Source organism: Peromyscus californicus, unplaced genomic scaffold, assembly GCF_007827085.1.
Source record: "Peromyscus californicus insignis strain IS unplaced genomic scaffold, ASM782708v3 Scaffold_22__1_contigs__length_63687245, whole genome shotgun sequence".
In the NCBI taxonomy this organism is placed as follows: Eukaryota; Metazoa; Chordata; class Mammalia; order Rodentia; family Cricetidae; genus Peromyscus; species Peromyscus californicus.
This window is the reverse complement of record NW_026294525.1, coordinates 44,860,861-44,883,406: the sequence shown is the minus strand read 5'-3', so window position 1 is coordinate 44,883,406 and position 22,546 is coordinate 44,860,861. Positions and strand designations below refer to the sequence as shown.

At 40.8% G+C, this 22,546-nt stretch overlaps 1 protein-coding gene across 1 annotated transcript in view; it reads left to right on the top strand.

The window, feature by feature from the left end:
• Slc35f1 (solute carrier family 35 member F1) overlaps positions 1–22,546 on the top strand; it is a 415,476-nt gene that overhangs the window by 360,700 nt on the left and 32,230 nt on the right. The window contains exons 4-6 of the mRNA XM_052751337.1: positions 8,103–8,262; positions 14,740–14,896; positions 16,874–16,926. Of these exons, the coding sequence (XP_052607297.1) occupies positions 8,103–8,262; positions 14,740–14,896; positions 16,874–16,926 (370 nt within the window). The remainder of the gene's footprint in view (positions 1–8,102; positions 8,263–14,739; positions 14,897–16,873; positions 16,927–22,546) is intronic.

Genomic DNA, 22,546 nt, shown 5'->3' with positions numbered 1-22,546 from the left:
CATCCTTTGGGTATATGCCCAAAAGTGGTATAGCAGGATTGTGAGGTAGATCGATTCCCATCTTCCTGAGGAACCACCACACCATTTATCATAATGGCTATATGACTTTGCACCAGCAATAGGTGAGTGTAGATGAATTTCTGAACAGTCTTATTAATAGAAAACACAAAGCCAGATATAGAGATCAGATGAATAGGAGCAGCCACATGCTAACCTCGCTTCACCAACTCCTCAGCTTCAAAAAGCGAGATACTTCCTGTCTACCCACGCCTATATGCCTTTCTGTTCTGTTCTCTCATCTGCTCTCTCAGCCCAGTTACATCACTTCCTATTCCTGCCCAGCTCTATCACTTCCTGTCTGTCTGTACAGACCTCTAGACCTCCATGGTTGACTAGTGTTGGAATTTAAGGCATATGCCACTACACTTGGCTCTGTTCCCAGTGTGGCCTTGAACTCACATAGATCCAGACAGGTCCATGTCTCCCAAGCAATAGGATTAAAGGCATGGGTTAACGTTGTTTGACTTCTATGTTTACTAGGCTAGCCTTTTCCTCTGATCCCCTGGTAAATTTTATTGGGAGACACAGTATATTGGGGGACACAATACATAACCACAAGTGAGTGTTCTCCTTACTTTACATCTTTGCCTGAATGAGCTGTCACTTGTTTTATTGATCTTAGCCACCCTGACTGGTGTAAGATGAAATCTCAAAGTAGTTTTGATTTACATTTCCCTGATGAATGAAGATATTGAAAATTTCTTTAAGTGTTTCCTCTTTTGAGAATTTTGTGTTTACATCTATACCCCATTTTAAAATTAAGTTATTTGTTTTCTTGATATCTAGTTTTTTAAGTTCTTTGTATATTTCGGATATTAGCTCTCAATCAGATGTGGAGTTGGCAAAAACTCTTTCTGCATTCTGTAGGCAGCTGCTCTGTCTGAATGATGATGTTCTTTGCTTTATTGAAGCTGTTCAGTTTCATGAGGTTCCATTAATTGATTATTGATGTTAGTGTCTGTACTGATGATGTCCTGTTCAGAAAGTCTTTTTCTGTACCAGTGAGGTCAAGGGTATTCTCCACTTTCTCTTCTATCAGGTCCAGTAAATCTGGTTTTATGTTTAGGTCTTTGATTGATTTGGAGTTTTTTGTGCAGGGTGACAATTATGAATCTATCTGAATTCTTCTACATGCAACTGTCCAATTTGACCAGCAACATTTGTTGAAGATGTTGTCTTTTTCCAGTATACATTTGTGGCTGCTTTACCAAAAGTCAGGCACCCATAGGTGTGTGGATTTATATCAGGGTCTTTAATTCAATTCCATTGATCAATGTGACTGTTTTCATGCCAGTACCATCCCGTTTTTATTACCAGAGCTCTGTAGTACAATTTGAGGTCAGGGATGGTGATAACTCCAACAGTTCTTTGATTATTCAGGATTGCTTTAGGCATTATTCTGACTGGTCTGTCTTTATATGTTACTTTATCTTTTTCCCTTGCAGATTTTAGTATTCTTTCTTTGTTCTCTACATTTAGTATTCTGATTATTATGTGCTGAGGGGAATTTCTTTTCTGGTCTAGTCTATTTTGTGTATGCTTCTAGTACCTTGATAGGCATTTCCTTTTATAGGTTAGGGAAAATTTTTGGATGATTCTAATAAAAATTTTAACTTGAGTTTACTCTCCTTTGTCTAATTCTTTTATTCTCAGATTTGGTCTTTTTACAATAGCCCAGATTTTATGCTAGTTTTTTTTAACATTTTTTTTTGACAGAGGTATCCATTTTTTTCTATTATGTCTTCAATTCCTGAGATTCTATCTTCCATCTCTTGTATTCTGTTGATGAGGCTTGCCTCTGAGGTTCTTGCTCAATTCTTAAATTTTTCATTTCCAGATTTCCCTCAGTTTGGGTTTTTTTTTATTGATTCTATTTCTGTTTTTAGGTCTGAACTGTTTTATTCATTTCCTTCTATTCTTTGTGTTTTTATAGATTTGTTCAATGGATTTATTCATTTCTTCTTTAAGGACCTCTATTATATTCATAAAGGCTATTTTAAGATCTTGATCTTGTGCTCAGCTGTGTCGCAATTCTGAGACCCTACTGACACAAGGTTTCTGGGCTCTAGTGGAGACATATTGTCCTGGCTATTATTGATTATGCTTTCAAGCTGGTGTCTCAGCATCTAGCTTTGGGAAGATTGTGATTCTAGATGTTAATATGTGGTCTTGTCTTTGTTGGGTGGGTGTTTTATTCCTTAGCTTCTGATACCCTTTCTGGTTCTTAGGAGAATGTGGTGACTGTGTGTTGCCTGGTAGGGAATTCTTCCTGGATCCTGATAGGTGTGGCCACTAGGTAAAATGTGTTTCTAGGTATTGGGAGCTGACACTTAGGAATGGGGATGGGCTAGGAGTAGGGGGGGGGTGTTCCACAAAGATCTGCTTAGTGTCCTGGAAATGGGACAGAGAGTGAGGAAAGGCCACAGCAGGTAGTCTGCTACAGAACTGGGAGGGAGACTCGGGAGGGAGGAGACGTGAAGATCTGTAGTTATACTACCTGCTTTCCTGGCTGGCATGGCTGGTGTATTCCCAGGGAATCCTAAAATAGATCTTAATCTGTATGAAGCAAATAATGGAGAAAATAAGAACTTTCTTAGGAAGAAACATTAGAAGAAAATGTACGCAGTGTCAGAGCATCAGACAGCAGTGAAGCTTTAGGATCCACGTGTGCGTGGGCAGGCTGGCTATGTCCGTTCAGTGGGATTGAGCCTGAGTGCATTGGAACTATGATATGGGGGCGGGGGGGGGACACTCAGCAGGAAAGAACCTGGGAAGCAGGGCAAGGATAGGGTTCTCTTGGGCAGCTGGGGCTTCCTCTTGGAGCTCCCCAGCCTGAAGGATCAGCTGGCATTCTGCTTCTACAGGAATAAGACCACTAGGCCAGCAAACCTCCTCTCCTGCTTCTGCCAGCTCTCCCCACACCACCACTCTGGGTCTGCAGTGTGCTAGCAGTTACCTCGCAAGGGCCCGAAATATGTCGTGTGATTGTAGGAGAAGACAGGTCCTCATTCTCCCCATGAAGCGGCTCATCTCAGAAGTGTGGGTATCTGAAGTAGACTACAGGCACGTGGAGGTAGCATACAAACGGACAGAAAAATTTGCATAGATACTAACAGGAAGAAATGAGTGTGTGTGTGTGTGTGTGTGTGTGTGTGTGTGTGTGTGTGTGTACGCAAGGGCATATAACCAGTATGATGAAGACTACAGGCAAGAATACAGTGGCAAGAATGTCAGAAATTGATGGAAATGGAAAAGATACCAGAGAGAGAAAAGGGAAATGATGCTGCAACACACACACACACACACACATACACACACACACACACACACACACACACACACACACACACACAGAGTCATCCTAAAAACAATGTCAGCACAGACCTCTAACTTCTGTAAATTGCACTTGAAATCTGACCTCGGGGTCTAGAAACTAGCACTTTAGACCCAATTCTAACACTGTTTGGCACTACTCCTGGAACTCCAGTTTTCTTACTTAAGAAAAAAAAATGAGACCAGCCATGGCACCTTTAAAGGGCTCTTTGCAAATGGTAAGTGAAAACAAAGAAACCTTGGTAAATGTTGAAAACTACAAAGTGCAAACAACAATCCCGTGTTGTCACCATGGCTTTGAAGAGTCTGTCCACACTACACCAATCAACAAAGTCAGATAAGAGATCCCGAATCCCTCTGAATGAGGGAATGGGGCTTTATGATACAAGGGGAGTAAATTAGTTTAAATCCTTAAGCGAGGAAGCTGCTCTGTAAATCCAAGAGCAATGAACAATTTTCATAGTGTTTAGGTGTTTTTTCTTTGTTTGGGTTCTTTTGTTTTCTGAGATAGGTCTTCCTCTGTGCCAAGACTAGCCTGGAACTCATGATGTCTCTGCCTCTATCTCCTGAGAGCTCTGATATAGGCTTTTGCCATTATGCCCAGCTCCAAAGTGCTTTTCGTATTCTTGGAGATTTTTCAGAGTGTAACATGGTCAATAAAATAACGATTATTTATTTTTCAGTGTTAGGATTTTATAATTTCTTCTTCACTAGAGAAATGGGCTTAAAGAAAGCTAATTCTTCCCACCCCCACTCAGGGGGCGGGGCTAAACTATAATATCTCTAAAACTCCGTCTGTTAGTGTTACTACTGAGGAGGACACGAGAACATCATGTTGAAAGTCTCACAGGGAAGATGGATTTTCCTACTGGACTCTTAGCTTTGCATTTCTTGTTGAAATAATTGTTTTGGGTAAAGTGCCCTTCCCCCTTTGTGTTTAGCCATAGTTGCTGATAATTTAAAATTACTTTCCTTCAGACTTTGCTTTTTATATTTAAAAATGATGAAACACTTATTGGTCTTAGAAACTGGGGGAATAAACATGAGTCTTTCATCTTTGAAGACTTTGGCTTAAATCTGGCTCAGTCTCAACAAAAGCAAGTTTGATCTTGTTACCTGCACTTTTCCAAGCTTTCAGGGTGAGCAATAATTACAATGAACTCAAATCCCCCCAAAATATGCAAGGAATATGAAAAATATTCCTTTTGAAATCTAATTCTTATAAATCGTTTAGTAACAGAATTGAAGGTGAGCGTGTTCACATTTTCTTGTTTAACAGTCCCAGTAGTGGGCAGCTATTATAATGTCTTTCTGTTTTATGATCTGAGCAGTTTTTGATAAGAAGTTAAGCTAAGGCAAAAAAAAAAATGTTGCGAAAACTAATAACCGATTTACTAATAGTGGCGACCAAACAGCTTCTCACCTGCAGTGACAGACACCACGCTGAGGCCTCAGCGATAGCAACTCAATATGGTTGTCATTGATTGCCACTGAAATATTGTTCAAAAGCATCATTATTCATAACCACTGCTGAGACTAGAAATTGTACAACCTCCAGCGTATCACTCTCTTGGGACTTGTGAGTGCCCAACTTTCAAAGAGCTGAATCATGGAGAATCTGAACTGGGGAGATGCTACCCTGAAAGGGCGCTGGTAGATGTGGAGGCCTGCTTTAAGGGCAAGGGCAGCCGTGCTAACTTTCTTCAGAGAGAAGAGACCATCTTACAAGATGAAGACTTGAATGCCAGTAATGACCTGGGTTATCTCTGATGTCCCTTCTGGAAGTTAGGGATGTGTCTCTCATTCAAGCATCATTTACTGAGCCCCTCCCCATGCTGAAAACCAAAGTTCTCTTGAACTAGCATCATATGAGCCCTGGTTTAATGACATTTTTATTTCCCTTCTCTTCTTTTTCAACACTTTTCTTCCTTGGGACCACCTAATACTTACAAACAAGGGTTTTCATACCCAAACCGAGAGGCAACAGATCTCAGGGCTCACCAAGTGCTCTAGTGTTTCCAGTGATGCTGAGAGACCAAAAAAAAAAGCCCTTTTCAAAGCCTGGATGATGTACTGGTCTGCCCCCAATGATTCAGGAATGGGAGGCTCTAGTTTTGTAGAAAGATTGTTCCAGTCACACGCAGTCCCAACTATCTGGCATGTAGTGAAATATTTCGACTTAATCCAATCAGTTTTAATTTGCAAAAGGAAACAATGACTGCATTATATGTAGTGAACAATTTTCACTGGCAAACTGGACATTTCATTGCATGGCATCTGAAGCCAGTTGTAAAATCTAACATCCTGCATACAACCCCATCAGATAGGTCATTAACTTACATTGTCAGCTTAACTGCGCAGGGAGCAACCGTGGGCCGCTCTAAAGCAATCCCACCAACTCCCACTGCTTATATAGAGCCCCTCCGGGAGTCCTGTGCCCCTGAGACCAACCCCCAGTCCTCGTGATATTACTGGGCATGACAGTCACATGATGCTTTCTTACTGTGACTTTGTTATCTTTCAGCAACCCTGGAGATGATTGGGTACCCTGAGTGCCATTGTCATTTGACAAGAGAGAAGTCCAATCCATAGAGATGCATGAGAGTTTGTTTCCATCACAAACATCTTTGGGGAGAGCCGGGATTCTGAGTGCTGTTTATGCTGCCAACTGACTAGTCTGACATTCAGAAATAACATGTGAACACCCAAACCTTTCCCAGACTTTACTGATCTCAGAGGCTGGATTTTGATGCTTCAGATCATTAGAAATCCTTGTGTTCTTGTTCAGGAACTATTAACAGGTACTTTTCATGGGCCTGGCAGCATTCTGCATGCTGGAAACAGACAAGTGAATAAGTCTGACATTATGCCAAAGATGATATATTGATTAAGTTGGGTTGCAACGGGAACTATCAAGGAGAAAAATGTGCAAGGAAAATACCAAAGGGGACCTGACTGCATCTTCAGAGATGAGAGGCTTTCTTGAGGAGGTAACATATAAAATACATGCTAAAGGGAAGGGAGACAAGAAGCTCAAGAATTAGAGTGAACCGTTTCAGAAGGAGGTGAGGGGCTCCAGGAAAGAAGCCTCTGGGGCTAGCAGGAAGGGATTGTTCCCAGTAGGAGGGGATGCTAGATCAGTCTTGATGGTACAAGTGGGAGAGGCTGGCATGAATATGGATGGCAGACATTTACAAGATGGAAGTGATTGATCAGACTGTACTGATCAAGGGAGGTAGGCCGTAGGAGTGGAGGAACATTAGAAATCCCTGCCCTTGCTGGCTGCTGCAGGATGAAAGTCAAGTGCTTAGGATTCTAGCAAGGATTTGTACAAGCAGTATGGCAAATCACACAACTTTCATTCAGAACATGGAAGTTGAAGTCCTGTGGGACGTTGGTTTGCCTAATGGAGAGACCCAACATTGGACAGTGATTTTTTAGACGATTTACCAAAGTCGATAGGGACAGATCCAAGTTCAGGGAGCCTCAAGCATTTGGAGGCTTATAAACAGTCTTTGGGGGACTCGTATTTTAAAACACCTTGTTTTTACTTCAGTTTTTATATAGCCTTTTATTAAACCAATTTTGTTATTGTTGAGATAAAACCTCATACAGCTCAGGCTGACCTCTAACTCAGTGTGTATCTAAGCATGACCTTGACCTTCTGGTCCTTCTTCCTCTGGGCTCAGAAGCACACACTGCCATGCACCTGTTTCATGCTGTGCTGCAGCTTGAACCCAGGGCTCTGTGCATGCTGGGCAAGCAATATACCTGTTGAGCTACACCTTCAGCCCTTTCCTCTGTTTTTCAGGCATGGTCTCACTATGTAGCTCAGGTTGGCCTCACACTCATGATCTGTTTGCCTCAGTTTCCCCTGTACTTGGATTACAGGTGTGAGGCACCATACCCAACTACAAAATACTTCCCGACACATTAACTTTGAACTTTGCCCTGATCACCATGGTGGGTTGATGGTGTATTGTCTTTCTAGTAGGAACTAGAGGCCCCCCAATTACATGGTAGCCCAATGCCACAGAGTAAGGGCTCTGATTCTCTGCACAGGATTCCTCTCGCTCCTCTCATATCACCACATTCTCTCTTTACTCCCCACTCCTAGGACAATTGCTCTGGCTCTCAGGGACTTGTGTCACACTATTTGTCACAGTAATATGTATGGTAATATTAAAATGAAAACAACAACTATTAGATTAGAGACTTCAGTATTAGAAGTGAGATAATTGCCTAAGAAATAGTAAGTGCACATTTTCTAAGTTCTATGAATTTATGAAACATTGTAAGACCTCTGTGTCCTCACCTTTCATTCTCATGTCTACTCCTGAAGTGGTGGGACCATGTAAAATGACTCAAGGTATCCTCCCCATGGCCCAGGTATTCCTAGGAAAGTTTTCAAGGCCCTGAAGAAGATGGACAGTGAAACTGGCTGGACACAGAAGAGCGTGAGAAAACCTTCACACCCGTGCAGTCTTATCCATTTGTCATCTTCCCTTTCTTCAAGCCTCAGGATGTTTGCGATTAAGTGAGAAACAAAGCTGTCTTGTGTCCAGGTCAGAGGGAGCTTCAACTGCCTCGGCTCTGGCTCTACATGAAGATTCTGTTCTGGGAAGGACTTTCTGGCAGCGTGGAACTTTTTTTCTGTGTCCTAACATCCCTGAACCTCTCCCTGTTGTTTCCCCTGATGCTCCCAATAGCTCCTGGACTGCTTTGTGATCCCGGTGGTGATTTTGCTCTCCTGGTTCTTCCTGCTGATCCGGTACAAGGCTGTGCATTTCATCGGCATCGTGGTCTGCATCCTGGGCATGGGCTGCATGGTGGGAGCTGACGTGCTCGTGGGAAGGCACCAGGGAGCAGGTGAGTCTCAGGGTGGTCACTAGGTCTCTCACCTCTATGAGGGGGATCACAAGGAGACCTGGAATGTCTATGGTTGGAAATAGGAGTCCTACGAGCCGGGTTCTTCCTGTGGCAGAGTTTGTGTTCATGTTCATGTTTTTGTCCCACACCCAAAATAGTAGCACGTATAAGGTCCTTGATACATATGTCCTGGGTGAATATAAGATGTAAAATTCAGAGACATTCACACAATTTTTTAAAATGAGGGGACCATCTATGTGACAGAAACTTTAAAAGTCAGAGCAGCTGGCCTAGAAGAGCTAAGGCAGTATTGACAAGTCAATTAGCAACTCAGCCTCAAAGCCTTCCCCACTGCTCCTCACCCAGCCCCAACTCTGTCAGGTCAGGGAAAGACCAAACTTCCTAACTACTGGGTGATCATTGGTTTACAGGCCAGAGAATAGCTATTTATGATCTGAAGACCAGAGTAGGTTGGGTCATTTCCAGAGGCTGGGTCCCATCTCATGCATGGTTATTCATGGGTTTTTTGTTGTGGTTGTTGTTGTTTATTTGTTTTGATGGAAGGAGTTGTTAAACTGATCACAGCTTAGAGAGTTCTTAGACAGAATTTTGTGATTAAGTCAGCAAATACCTGTGAATCTTGTTGGGAAATCCTGATCCCAGTGGTTTCTGGAAGGACTTCTCAATAGGTTTCAATTATTGTGATATAGAAAGAGTTTGAGAAGAGAAAAAAAAGGCAACCCCCCTTTGCTGTCATCAGAAGTGGAGTAGAAAGTACTCACCTTCAAAAGTTATTGGAATTACTCTTTCTTCTAACAAGTTGGATAATGAAGACTCAAAATTGGGGCAGTTTGCTTTATGAGACAAAGCTACATGAAATTTCTGAAATGACGTCACTTATATTGCATCATAGAAGTTTGTAGCAAAAACTAAGGACCTTCTTCAGCCTCCTTTATATTTGACATGAGGGAACATCAAGTTCTGGGAAAACCAAATGAGTTATCCAAGATCATAGTGCTGAGATGGGAGTGGCTAGACTCTTGAGCTTCCAACATTTAAGGCAGGCTTTCTTCCTCCCACATTGCTAACAGCTAAAGCTACAACACAGAATAAAAAGGAGACATCCTCAGTCTCCTGAATCTACAGCTGGAAGGTTATGAGTCCCTACTTCAGCAAATGGCTTAGAAATATATACTTACCATCCCCCCAATTCTCCCTTGTAAAAAACTTGTTCCATTCCATTGGTCATTGACAGATAGTGTATCAAAGATCTGGTTGTGTGCCTCATACACAGCCAGTGGTCTTGACAGGAATCTCTTCAGAACTCAACAGAGAGCATTCTGTCTGATGTAATGTCACAGTTTGGCCACAATTTTCTGAGCTTTCTTGGCACTGTATAAACACATATGAAACAGAAGTATGTACCCTTAGTTAGAAAACTTGGCTGTTGACCCTAGCTGTCCATTCTAGTCATCATCTTATTCCACAGGCAATCAAGGCAGCTGTTCTGATAACTCAAGAGTGTTTTGAACTCCAATAGTGAGTTAACTTTGAACTGATTTACTAGATTGTATACATTAATTCTGTAAAAAATGTCTTCGGGCTCTGAAATGGTAGGAAAACAGCACTATTTAAGAAAAAGTCAACAAATCCATTTAAATCTTTCCTTAAGTGGTCACTTGTCACTTCTCATTGAAATGAAGACATGGATAAAACACCTGTGGACCTGTGTGAGGCTCACAGCATTGCCTTTTGTGACATGCAAAGCACCCATGTTAATGGAATTAAATCTTATCACTGCACAGCACACTCTGTGCTACTAAAATGGTGCCCAAATGTATGGATCAATGCCTTAAGGCCAGTCCAAATATGAAATTCAAGGGCTCATTGACTACACATACTTTATCTCTATAAAATATTAACTTTGGCAGAAATCTCAACTATTATATAAGCTACTTTTAAAAAAACATATTGCTTTTGGAATCAGTATAACTTTAAAATTTGTATGCATTATTGCTAAAAATTATCTCGCTTGTTTCTACCTTTGTAATACAGTGGGTTCAATTGCATTAATCAGCCAAGACCACCAGGCGTTTCTGTAATATCTTGGGTACTCATAAGAACTTTAATGAATCATTTGACTCATATAAATTATTACAATCATATCAAGAGCTTTTCAAAGGAAAAGAGAATGACTGACTTTATTTTTTATTATATTGCTTAAATCCTGTTTCTCTTAGCTTAAGATTTTGACAGTTCTGTCCCCAAACACATTGATTTTAGCCCACTCACAATTACTTTGGCCTCATTATAGTTAATTGTTTTAATTTTCTTTGTTGGCATGTTTCTTCTTCTGCACACCAGGAACTCCTCCTTGATTTAAGCCTGGGTGAAGGAACCTTCTCAGATGATATCAGCAATTGCATATAAAAAATAGGTCCAGGCCCAGAAGGAAGTGACAATAAATGCTGCTGATGACACCTGTCCATCATGTCTGCCTACTGCAGACAGGGGTCAAAGGAACACACCCAATCTCCTAGCATGAGAGACCTCAATTGGACACCCACAGCTAGTCACCCACCATAAAAACTTTCTACACCATTAAGCTCGTCAAAAGTAGATTTCTTTTCCAAGTTGGTCAATAAAAACAGTGGACCTGAGATGTAAACTCTCCTTGTATCATTTAGTTTCCCATCTGCATCACAGGCCTCTCTGAATGGCCATCTATACTTTTGCTGATGTGAGTGGTGGGAGTCATCTAGTAGACTCTAAGAATATTGGAAACATTGGAATGTGTAAACATGGTTCCATAAAGCCCCAGAGATACATCACTATGGCCTCTACTTTTCTAACTTGTGGATATAAATAGAAAGGATGAAAGTTATAAGATGAAGACAAAAAATTAAAATCATGCCCTATTAGAAAATATATTGCTTCTCCTAAAAATAGCCCCTTTCTACCATGTTTATTGCATCTTTCGGGCCATTTGTGATGATGTTGGTTACCCATGACAACAATTTATTATTCGCTATAACTTTACATTTATTTCAAGAAAAAGAAAATACTTATAAAGAGCCAGACAGCTCAATACAATCAAATAAAAGTGACATTTTGTTGAATATGCCATGCTGCCAAGGACTTTCTCATACATTACCTCATTTTATCCTAATAACTCTGAAAAAATTTTTATGTGTCATCCTCAAAAATCAAAGCAAATGGTGTGGCTCAGATGGAAAAATCTTTACAGTATTTTTTTCTATTCAACTCAGGTCTTATTTTTCTCTAATTGCATCTTGTTTGGGAAAGATGAAGGTGCTTTAAAACAGTTAATTAGAGTAAAGGAGTCCTGGATTGCCCAGGATGGAGGATTGCTCAGATGTGAGATTTTAAAGTTAACATTGAGTTCCATGAAAACAAGACAGTTAGTTCTATATTTCAAACTTCAGTGTATTTAAGGGGATGGGTATATTTTCATCAAAGGAACTAGCAGTCTCTCAATAGTCCCAATAATAAAGCTCATTCTTAAACTCATGGTACCTCTTGATTCTTAGATAACCTTCCCCTAGTACTACACATAACAAATCTAAAAAAGATGTGTTGAAACAAAAATCTAATGTGGAAAGTTAATTCTTGAAAAACAATTATGACTAGAAACCATGGGCATTCCAGAATGAGAAATGTCCCACCCATAGAGACAGTTATTCAAATAGAATGAAGATTGGCCCTTTAAAAACACCATTTATGGCCGGGCGGTGGTGGCGCGCACCTTTAATCCCAGCACTCGGGAGGCAGAGTCAGGCGGATCTCTGTGAGTTCGAGGCCAGCCTGCTCTACAAAGTGAGTTCCAGAGAAACCCTGTCTCGAAAAACCAAAAAAAAAAAAAAAAAAAAAAAAAAACCACACCATTTATGAACAAGTTGTGTGACGTGGTATGCTAACATTTTCTATGTACTATTTTATTCTTGCAATAATAACATTTTAAGATAAAGAAAACAAAACAAAATAAAGGAAGGCCCTGCAGTTCATTACAGGTGTGATTTACTCAGCTCTACCTAAAATGAAGGCTATCACCATTCAAAATATTGACATATGAGGGGTCAAGACATTTTCAGTCAGATAATTCATTTAGATACTCTGGGAATTTAGAATGGTATAGCATAGTACATGATGGTGGAAGTATACAGCAGAGGGGAACTGTTCCCTTCATGGCATGCAAGAAACAGAAAGAGAAGAAGAAGGGACTATGTGTCAATATCCTGTTTAGGGCCATGCTCCAAAAGACAACTTATGTCTTCAGGCCCTGCCTCCTAGTAGTTCGACTCCTTTTCAATAGCATTGTATGATAGGAACCAAGTCTTCACATGTGGGCTTTCAGGGATATTTAAGTTCAAACTGTAGCCCATGCTATATGCACATATATCCACTTTAAAGTAACTTAAAAACTGATTAATAGAATTACTGGTAAGTCTTAATAAATACTATGTAATATATTGTCAAGATAACTTTGAAAATATTTCTGAACTGGAAATTACGTGCAATTATATTATTAACAAAAATTATCACAAAATAAATGAAAATTTAAAGTACTGATAACTACATTTCCTTTACTAGGTCAATTTACAGACTAGCCTATAACTGTAAAAAGATGGATGGATGGGACGCTAGAGTTAATGGTGCTTGTTGCTCTTCCAGAGGACCTGATTCTGGTTTCCAGAACTCACATCTGGCATCCAACAACAGCTACTGGAGATATGATGTCCATGTGTGCACGTGGATAAAAATAAGTCTTAAAAGATAAATAACTGTACAAGACTATTCACCAAAAACAGCGTCCACTTTTTAGGACTTTTAAAAGACAGACTTACGTTTCTCTAATTTTTATAAAAATACTTCATTATGACTTCATTTTCAAGAATCTATTCATAGAAAATTAATTATATTAACCAAGACTTCTATTAAGAAGCCCTTCTATATTTTACTAGTACAACAATAATTGATATTCATAACAATGATTTAATGTCATTACAAGAGTCTGAAATGTTTCCTGAATGAAAAGAGACTAAAAGATGTGCTTTAGAATTTAGAGTATTGACTATGTCAAATTCAAAGATTTTCATACTTGAGTAGCTGACACATGAAGATTAATCAGTTGCTAAAAATTTCCCTATTATGGTAGTCTTCAGTTCTCTAACAGAAGTGCCCAGGGCGCCTTCCCCCAGGTCTGTTTTCTCATCAGGGCTTCATTAAGTTTTCTGCTCATCTGCTGAAGAGTCTTGGTAGCAACTCATGGACTCAAGGAAGTCTCGCAGCCCTCCCAGAATCACATCCTCAACTTCATTTCCTTGAGAGTAACTCCAACAAGCCATTGTCTTTCAGGGTCTCTTCCACTCTCTTCCCTCTCCCTGTCACCAGGAGTGGGACTTGGCCTGGAAAAGGGTGATGCCACTTAGCATAGAGATATATTCTGAGGTGACCAAATACAGAAGTCCATCTGAGCCCTGCTTTGATTCATGTGAACTCTCTACCTAGAGAATGTTCCATGCTCTCCAAAGAATAGTGACTGTCTTCTTCTACAGTTTTGGGGTTGTTCAGATACTCTCAGAATCCAAAGATTCCAAAGGTGAGTCTCTTCCTGAAGAGGGCTGTTGTCGTGGACATCCTTCACATTCTTCACTTCTCTCTCAGAGATGTGCGTCTGCGGAGCTGACAGCTGCCTGGCACCTGATGCACCGAGTCAGAAGCCACTAGAGAGAGAGAGTCCTCCAGTCAGGGAGCTCCCACTGCTTATCTTCATTCTCTCTTTCCATGGCTTCCATCCACACTACCTGAAGTGGGATGACTTTACTTTGTTATGGGATAAAGAATTTATTAAAAATTGGACATAAACGAGAACCAATCCAAACTGAGTTTAAAACAAATGTGGTTTTTGTTTGAAAAAGAAAATATTAATATTATGGTGAATTATATATTAAACTGTGTCAGAGAAGTTGGAATCTCACAAATCCCATTGGTCCCTTGTCTAAGTATTTACCCATTTTGCCAATGGTCAAAACATAGTATTGACTGCTGTTATACCTTCTCTCTGTACATTGAAGAGGGTAGAAATTCACTTTGTTGGGTTTATGACAGTTTCATCAAACAGTTGGAAAATGTCCTTAAACAGAAATAATACATGTACACATTAGCACGTATTTGCAGACATATCCCTGGACAGAGACATGGCCTTTGGAGAGAATTAAACTGAAGAAAACTTCATTCTTCAGGAAAACTTCCAGTTCCATTAAGATAGGTAGCTTTTTATATCCTAGCATGTCGAGAAAACATATTTTTAAAACCTTTGCTTGATTTCAGTTGGAAATTGCTGAGCTTCTTAGAAAAGTGTCAGAAGAAAGTAGACAAGAGAGGCTCAGTTTTCTGGTGCCAGGTTCGTGTTAAGAAGATTTTCCTGAGGCTCCATCTGCTTTCTTTGTTTCCTAGGGGAAAATAAGCTGGTAGGGGACCTCCTCGTCTTGGGAGGAGCCACGCTGTATGGCATCTCTAACGTCTGGGAAGAATCCATCATCCGAACTCTGAGCAGAGTGGAGTTCCTGGGAATGATTGGTCTCTTTGGTGCATTTTTCAGTGGAATTCAATTGTGAGTAAAAATAACAAGAAACATAGGCTATAAATGAGTGGGTTTTATTTTTATAGTTTTTGCCCTGAGAGTGTAAAAACCAAGGCAGAAAAGCAATCATCAAACTCCTGCACAAAGATCTTATTCAATCTATAAGCTATATCCTCATTAGTAAATTACTTCCAGACAAAGTAAGTGTATTCTAAATTATTACAAAATATTTAATAGATTTTGAAGATGATTTTGAAGAATCAGAAGTACATTCATTCTCCCAGTGACTGGGTTATAATTCATAAAGAAGTTATAAGCAAATCACAAAGGTCATGATATGATGCACTTCAAAGGGGGATATGTTTTGTTTATTAGTGATAGTTGTTAGGAAATGTCTACTTTAAAATTGCTCTTTTATGGGAGAGATGGCTCAGCAGTTAAAAGCACTGGCTGCTCTTCCAGAGGACCTAGGTTCCATTCTCAGCATCGATATGAAGGCTCATGACCATCCATAACTCCAGTCCCAGTATACCCTCTTCTGATCTCCTTGGACACCAGGCATACATGTAGTGCAGAGACATACACGCAGGCAAAACACTCATATACATAAATGACAAACCATTTTAAAAATAAAATTGCTTTTGATAGGTGTTCTTTGTTGCCCATGAGTTCACAAGAATGAACCACATTTCAAATTAAGTATCAGAATTTAGCATTCTCTTTTCCTTAAAAAGATAGGACAGAACACTGAGATTTACTAAATGCCATAAAGCAAAATACACCAGATTGTCAATAATTCCAAAACTGGAGCAAAAATTATCCCTTAATGCATTATCTGGTCTCTCAAAATTTGTTGTAGATGAAGCATAATTCCCTACCAATAAAGAACACACATTTCAATCCATATGAGGAGCGGTCCAGTTTCACCAAATAAGCAATTGCTATTCCATGGCATTTCTTTCTACAAAACAAACACTTTGTAACTGTATAGGTTTGTTGTTGTCAGAAATTACTTGAGAATATTTTGGCATCACCTGAAACATTATGTATATAGATAGGTTCTTTCCAGCACATTCCTCAAAAACCTCAGTGTCCTGAAGTACTGCAAACTCTCCAGGAGGTACATAGAAATGGGAAAACTGGGGGTTTATTTGGGGTTCATTTTGAAAGTGTAGTGGCATTTTGAAGCTCCTAAATTTGTTGATTCATCTTCGTGAGAGGAAGAAAGGATTATTTAGGTAAACTACTCATGGCTGACATTTTGTAGATGGATGGTTCATTTTATGCATTATTATTCATATTCTTGCATCTAAAATATATATCCAGAGATCTGCTCTTTTTCTTGGTTACAGTATGTCATGGCTAGTGGAGCTCTGAAGGGAGGCACTGCTCCCAAGATAAGGACTTTGTTTGGTGAATTAAATAAGCTAAGGGTGTGCTGGACCCACACCCTTGCTGGTAGAATGGTTGAAATGGTACCACCCTCACCTCCTGCTCCACTTCAGTCCTTGGACCACAACACTGCCATCACCCGAGAACTAGTTATCAGCAAAGCGCCTCCCTGAGCCCCTCCAAGTTCACCTGAATCTGAAGGTCTAGGAAGGAGGTTCCAGAGACAGTCGTTTAACACTCTCTAGATGGCTATGAGACACGCAATTCTGAGAATCACTGCTGCATTGACTGTTCAGTGGGCAAATTGATGAAGCCTGTAAGCATAGAGTTTTCTGAACCTTACCATGTGCTTCCCCCAAAGCACATGAACAAAAAGAAACCAAAAGAACAAAATGCCTGTTTGGTTGAGGTCAGTGTGGTTTAGACTCCACCAGACCTTCATTGCTGCTGGACCCATGTAGCAAGACCTTTCAGGGAGAGACCAAGGCTACTCTGCAGAGGCCAATTTATTTCTGAAGTTTAATTGGTTGTGTTAATATTTGTGTAAATATGGTAAATGGCAGAAAAAGGAAGCAATGTGTGTGATCATCTTGCCCATTTCCTTTGACTCTACAGAGCCATCATGGAACACAAGGAGCTGCTAAAGGTGCCCTGGGATTGGCAAATAGGTAGGCATCCGCTCATTTAAGATTACGTTTTTATTAGTAAATCTGAGAAATGTGCTTGAAAAGTTGTGCGAAAAGGGATGGATGGGGCAGACAAGGAAGGGATTTAGAATGGCAGGGGACAAAAGGAGATGAAATTACCTTGCCACGGTGGGAAGTCCTTCACACAATAAAGGGACTGGATTTCCTGAATCATCTGGTTTCCTGCGTGAGCTTCTGCCAGTTAACACTGTCAAGGTGTTTTATGGGAGACACAAAAGTGTGTTATTAGGTTAAAGACCAACCAGAAAAGAAAGGCCCAAGGCAGTAGTGGTACAGAAATGAGAGCAATTTGCTCCAGTCAAGAAATACAGAATTGATGTGATCATTAAGGAGCAGCACTTTGGGAAAGGGGAAAACTGAACTTAGCAAAAGGCATGAAAAGAAACAACATAATGGGCATCCTGGGCTCTTTGGAACCTTTTCAGAAGGGAGCACTTATACTTAAGAAATTGTTAATTGATCTCTAACTGGCCTTGGAAATACTAGACAGGCATTGGACTACTCCAGAGACATCTAGGGCATCTTAGATCCCACTTGTTTCTAAACTCACTTTCTTCTAAAAAATTTTAGGGTAAGGCTTTCAGATCCGTGATGATACTCTAATGGATGATCATTCTGCAAGCCCTAGGATGAAATGCCCCTTAATGCACTCATAAAGTCTATCATGAAGCAACAGATACCAGGAGTGAAAATGGCTTGAGTTTAGGCCACTGGTTCTTAACATATGGTCGGGACTCCTTTGGGGTCACATATCAGATATTTGCATTACAATTCATAACAGAAGCAAAAGTATAGTTACAAAGTAGCAACAATATAATTTTATGGTTGGGGTTCCCACAATATGAGTGTAGTAGAATATTAAGGTGTGTTACTTTTGTTTATATTGTATTTGTTTAACTCTGTGAATCTGTGTTATTGTGCCTGTGTAAAACACCTGATGGTCTAGTAAAGAACTGGCCAATAGCAAGGCAGGAGAAAGGATAGGTAGGGCTGGCAGGCAGAAGAGTATATATAGAAGGTGAAAACTGGGAGGAGAGGTCTAAGATCTAGGAGCCAGAGAAGGAGGAGGACTCCAGGGGCCACCCACCCAGCTACACAGCAAGCCACGGAGTAAGAGTAAGATTTACAGAAGTAAGAGAATGGGAAAAGCCAGTGGTAAAATGTAGATGGGATAGTTAGTAAAGAAAAGCTGGCTAGAAACTGTGCCAAGCTAAGGCCAGGTATTCATAAGTAAGAATAAGCTTCCGTGTGTGATTTATTTGGGAGCTGGGTGGTGCCCCCCCAAAAGAGCCAAAAAACAACAACAACACATGAGGAACTATATTAAAGGGTCTTCGCATTAAGAAGGTTGAGAACCACCAGTTTAGGCCAGGTGGGGTAGTACATGTAATATGTGTGCAGAATAAATGTAAATCGGGGTTGCGGGGATACAGGTGCTGCCCCACCACCCCCAGTATATATAGCTTTGATATACATGATAGCTTCAGTATATTTTCTTTCCACTGAGAAAGACATCAGTGACTTATATTCTTCTGCAGCACTGTATCCACTCCCAGCCCACAGCATACTACCATAATACTACCAGTACTATGCCCCCTGGTGGCTGACTGAGTGGCAGGCGTTTGTATGACCAGATGGGTTAACTCGGTGACTTCAAACAAGGGCTAACCTACCCCTGTGTTTGTTTCAGAGTCCTTCGTTTGTTTGTTTCTTAAGTATGCATAGGGAATGTCATAATTAAGTGAAAATCAATAGAGAGGAGGGAGGGGGAAGAGGAGGAAGGGGAGAGAAACCAGCTGCAGGGGCCGGAAGTGTGTGCCTTTGCAGCTCTAGAAGCCAGGGCTCTTAAACATGACTAATGCTTCACAGCACTTCACATACAGTGGTCTGTGAGGGTAAATTAATTCGATATTGATGGTAATGGCCGTAATCAAAAGGAATTTGTCCTCTAATTACATAGATGTCCTGTGCATGTCCGCTGAGACTTTGTTATAATTCGGTGTTAGTTAAATGTGCCGTCACAAGGTAGTTTTATCCTGAGCTCTCATATTGCCATTAAGATGTCAGTCCCCTGCAGCTCAAGATGATGAAGACTGTGTAAAAGGAACATATCACAGGGCCATCAAATTAATTCCTGGTAGGAAATGAGGCCCAAATGGCCTAGATATAGGATCAAATATTCATTTTTCCCCTTTTCTGAAGCACCTGGGCACTTGAATTGGAAATTTTATACCACAGCCACCTTTGTCCTTGTTAGCTCGCTTGGATCGAGTACAGGGTCTAGTTGTGCAGCTCAGTTACAGACACGTGACATTCAGTAAACCCATGATCATCGAATGAGCAGATGAGTGAACGACAGCAGAAAAGATGGGTCTCTGTCCTAATGATCAGACCAAAGGGAAGCAGGGGGACAAGAGCAGAGGCTTGAGATGATGTTGCACAGTCTTCTGGGTAACTGAGAAATGGCAGAGCAGCCACTGAAGTTCGTGGACCAGGGAGACATTGGAGGAGGTCAACATCCTGTTATGTTTCCCCCACATACTTCAGGAGGTCAGCCAGGAGTGAATCAAGAGCCCTGCCCTTCATGGCTGTGCCCTGGAGAAGAGCACATATTGCTGATTAAGAGAACAGACTCCCGGGGTGGCTGGAATATAGTCTGTAGGTAGAGTCTTTGCCTGGTATGTCCAAGGACCCAAGATCAGTTCCCAGTAACACACAGGATGGGGCTGGGGAGCACAGAATCCAAGACTATCCTCATTTACCATGATCCGTCAGTGAGTACCCCACCCCACCCCTCTCTGTCTACAATTCTAATATACCTCACAGAATCTCTGGGTTATCCTAAGTTATCAACGCAGAGAGTATTTCCCCCGCTACAGAAAAAGCAGAAAAAGAAATGCTTTCTCTTTTCTGGATATGAAGATTATTCTTAATGGATTATTGTTGTTGTACAGTGTGTGGACTAATTTCAAGATAAGAGTGATTAAAAGCAAGAGGATAATGGTTATCATTGTTTCTATTCCTTTGTTCTACTCTACTGAGCAGAAAGACTGCTTGTGATTATCTGATCAGTAAACTCGAGTAAAACATAGGACTCAATACAGCCAAACTGTCCTCCCCCAGAGCAGGAACCTTAGGCCCACTGCCAGAAATCTAGTAAACAACTTAAATAGTCCCTTTATCTCATGTGCCATTCTGTGTTAATGGGTGTATGAACCAATGTAAGCTGATGGGAAAGTCAAATGTGGAGGAAAGGAGTTCTGGGAGTCAGTAGAAATAGGCTCGCTTACATGGAGGTGCCTTTTCACTTTTGATGTGACAGCTGATGACTGTTTTGTTACCTTACCTGGCAACGGAATCATGTGGTCACAGAGCAGGGAACTTCTGAAGGTTCCTTAAGAATGCACTGAGGAGTGCTGGGGAGATGTGCGGGCAAAGTGATGGCTGAAAAGTGTGAGGACCTGAAGTCAGATCCCCAGAACTCAGGTAAAAAACCAGGCCTGGTGGAGTGCATCTGTAATGTCAGCACCGGGGAGGCGGAGACAAGTAGTTCCCAGGCCTTATTGCCCAGCTAGTCTAGTTAAATGGTGAGCTCTGAGTTCCTCAAGACTTCCTGTCTCAGAATCAATGGAAGAATGATTGAAAAAACACTCGATATTGATCTTTGATCTACACACACACACACACACACACACACACACACACACACACACAGAGAGAGAGAGAGAGAGAGAGAGAGAGAGAGAGAGAGAGAGAGAGAGAGAGAGAGAATTGTACACAAAGGCACACAAAAGAATGTATGAGGCTGAAACTTACGCCTACATTTCTGAGATGACTTGACCAAGCTTTCAGTTTCCTGTGATAGAACAAATTTGCATTATCTTAGCAAATCCAGATAGCCAAATGCTCTTGATATATTTGGCCCATAGTGTGTATGTATATACATTCTGAGAAATCATTGTATCTTGCTATTATTAATAAAAAGTCTTAGTCTAGTTTATACAAAGGGATGATAGAACACCAGTAGGACCTCAAAGGAAAAGAGGAGATAAAATCATGTATCACAAACAGGCACCCACTATGTGCACAATGTATACACATACACAAAATGGAATGGTCATTTGTCAAACAGAATGTCCCTTATCTCTTTATCTTCAGAGTAACTCAGCCTTAGACATTAGTGGCATGTATTTACAGAACTCAGACTACCCATGAAAGCTAAGGGAAGGGTCCTTGGCCTGTTTCTTACAGATCAATGTTTTTCCTACCCCCCTGTTCTGCACATACAAATGATCCTTCCCAGGCTGGGCAGGTTTGGCCAATGAGAGGAAGTAGAGGGTGATGAGAGGCAAAGAGAAGAAGAAAGGAAGTGGGTGTTTTTCCTTATTCCATACTATTTGTGGTCAGGTCTCCAGAAACAGCTGAATCCCTTGTGGTCTTCTCTGTGATACTTCCCTAGTTTCTGTCCTTAGGTAATACAACTTCTGCCTTTATTTCTCTACATCATGGGGTATAATTTACAGTTATTACAAGTCTCTAGTTTCTTCTCCACCCCTATTTCCCCTGTCACCTATTCAAATATGTTTGTAGCATATGCTCTGTTAAATTTCCTCTGCTCTACCTGGTATGGGCTGTGTTTCTTGATCAAAAAAAAATCAATAAATCCATCTCCTATCTACAATAGCAACAGAAATTCTTTTGCATTGCTTTTAAGAATAGCTAATGCATATATTACCCATGACACATAGTAAAGACCCCATCAATTTAGCCAGTAGTGTTATTTTCAGTTTCTCCACATTAAATCTCTTCAGTGCATGAGTACAAGAGAAACCAAACTCTAAACTTAGTGAGAAAATACATTGCAAATGTGAACTGGTTACATACATGCTCTGCCTATAGATGTACTTAATATAATCATGATGTATTTGCTAGCCAAAATAGTTCATTTGTTTGATCGTGTCTAATGATTGGAAACTCTCCACGGACAGCAAATTGGGTCTTGAGGTGAACTGCTAATGTCCATTAACTACCTAATGTCTACCTCAGAACAGCAGAAGGGCAAGATGTGGCAGTACTCCATTCTCCCTCTGTCTAATCATGCAGTTATCTGACTGTGCTTCACTCACAAATCAGGGTATCCACACACAAAAGCCCTGACTGGCTCAGTAGAAGCCATCAGCTAAGATGGTGTAGTTCACCCACATTTAACTTCAGCAGCTTTGTGAGATATAGGAAGAATGTTTAAACTGGAACTATCCTGAGTTGACCAGATTACTAGGGTGATGGTCTATTATACAGCTGAGTTCTTACTCTACTTAGGTCAGTAAATGTGATTTTTAAAGTCCTGCCTCTTCTCTGAGCCTGCTCACGACCCATCCAGAACTCTACTAGGCAGATCCACATGAATGATGAATAATTATCTAAACCAACACGTTCAAGTGTTGTTTCACGTTCTCTGAAAACCCCATCTTCTCATGGCTCTCTCCGTCTCAGTACAATGGCACCACAATTCACTCATTTGCTACAGTAGAGAGCAAGTCTCTTCCTTGATGCCCTCCCTCCCGCCCCCACTGCTTACCTT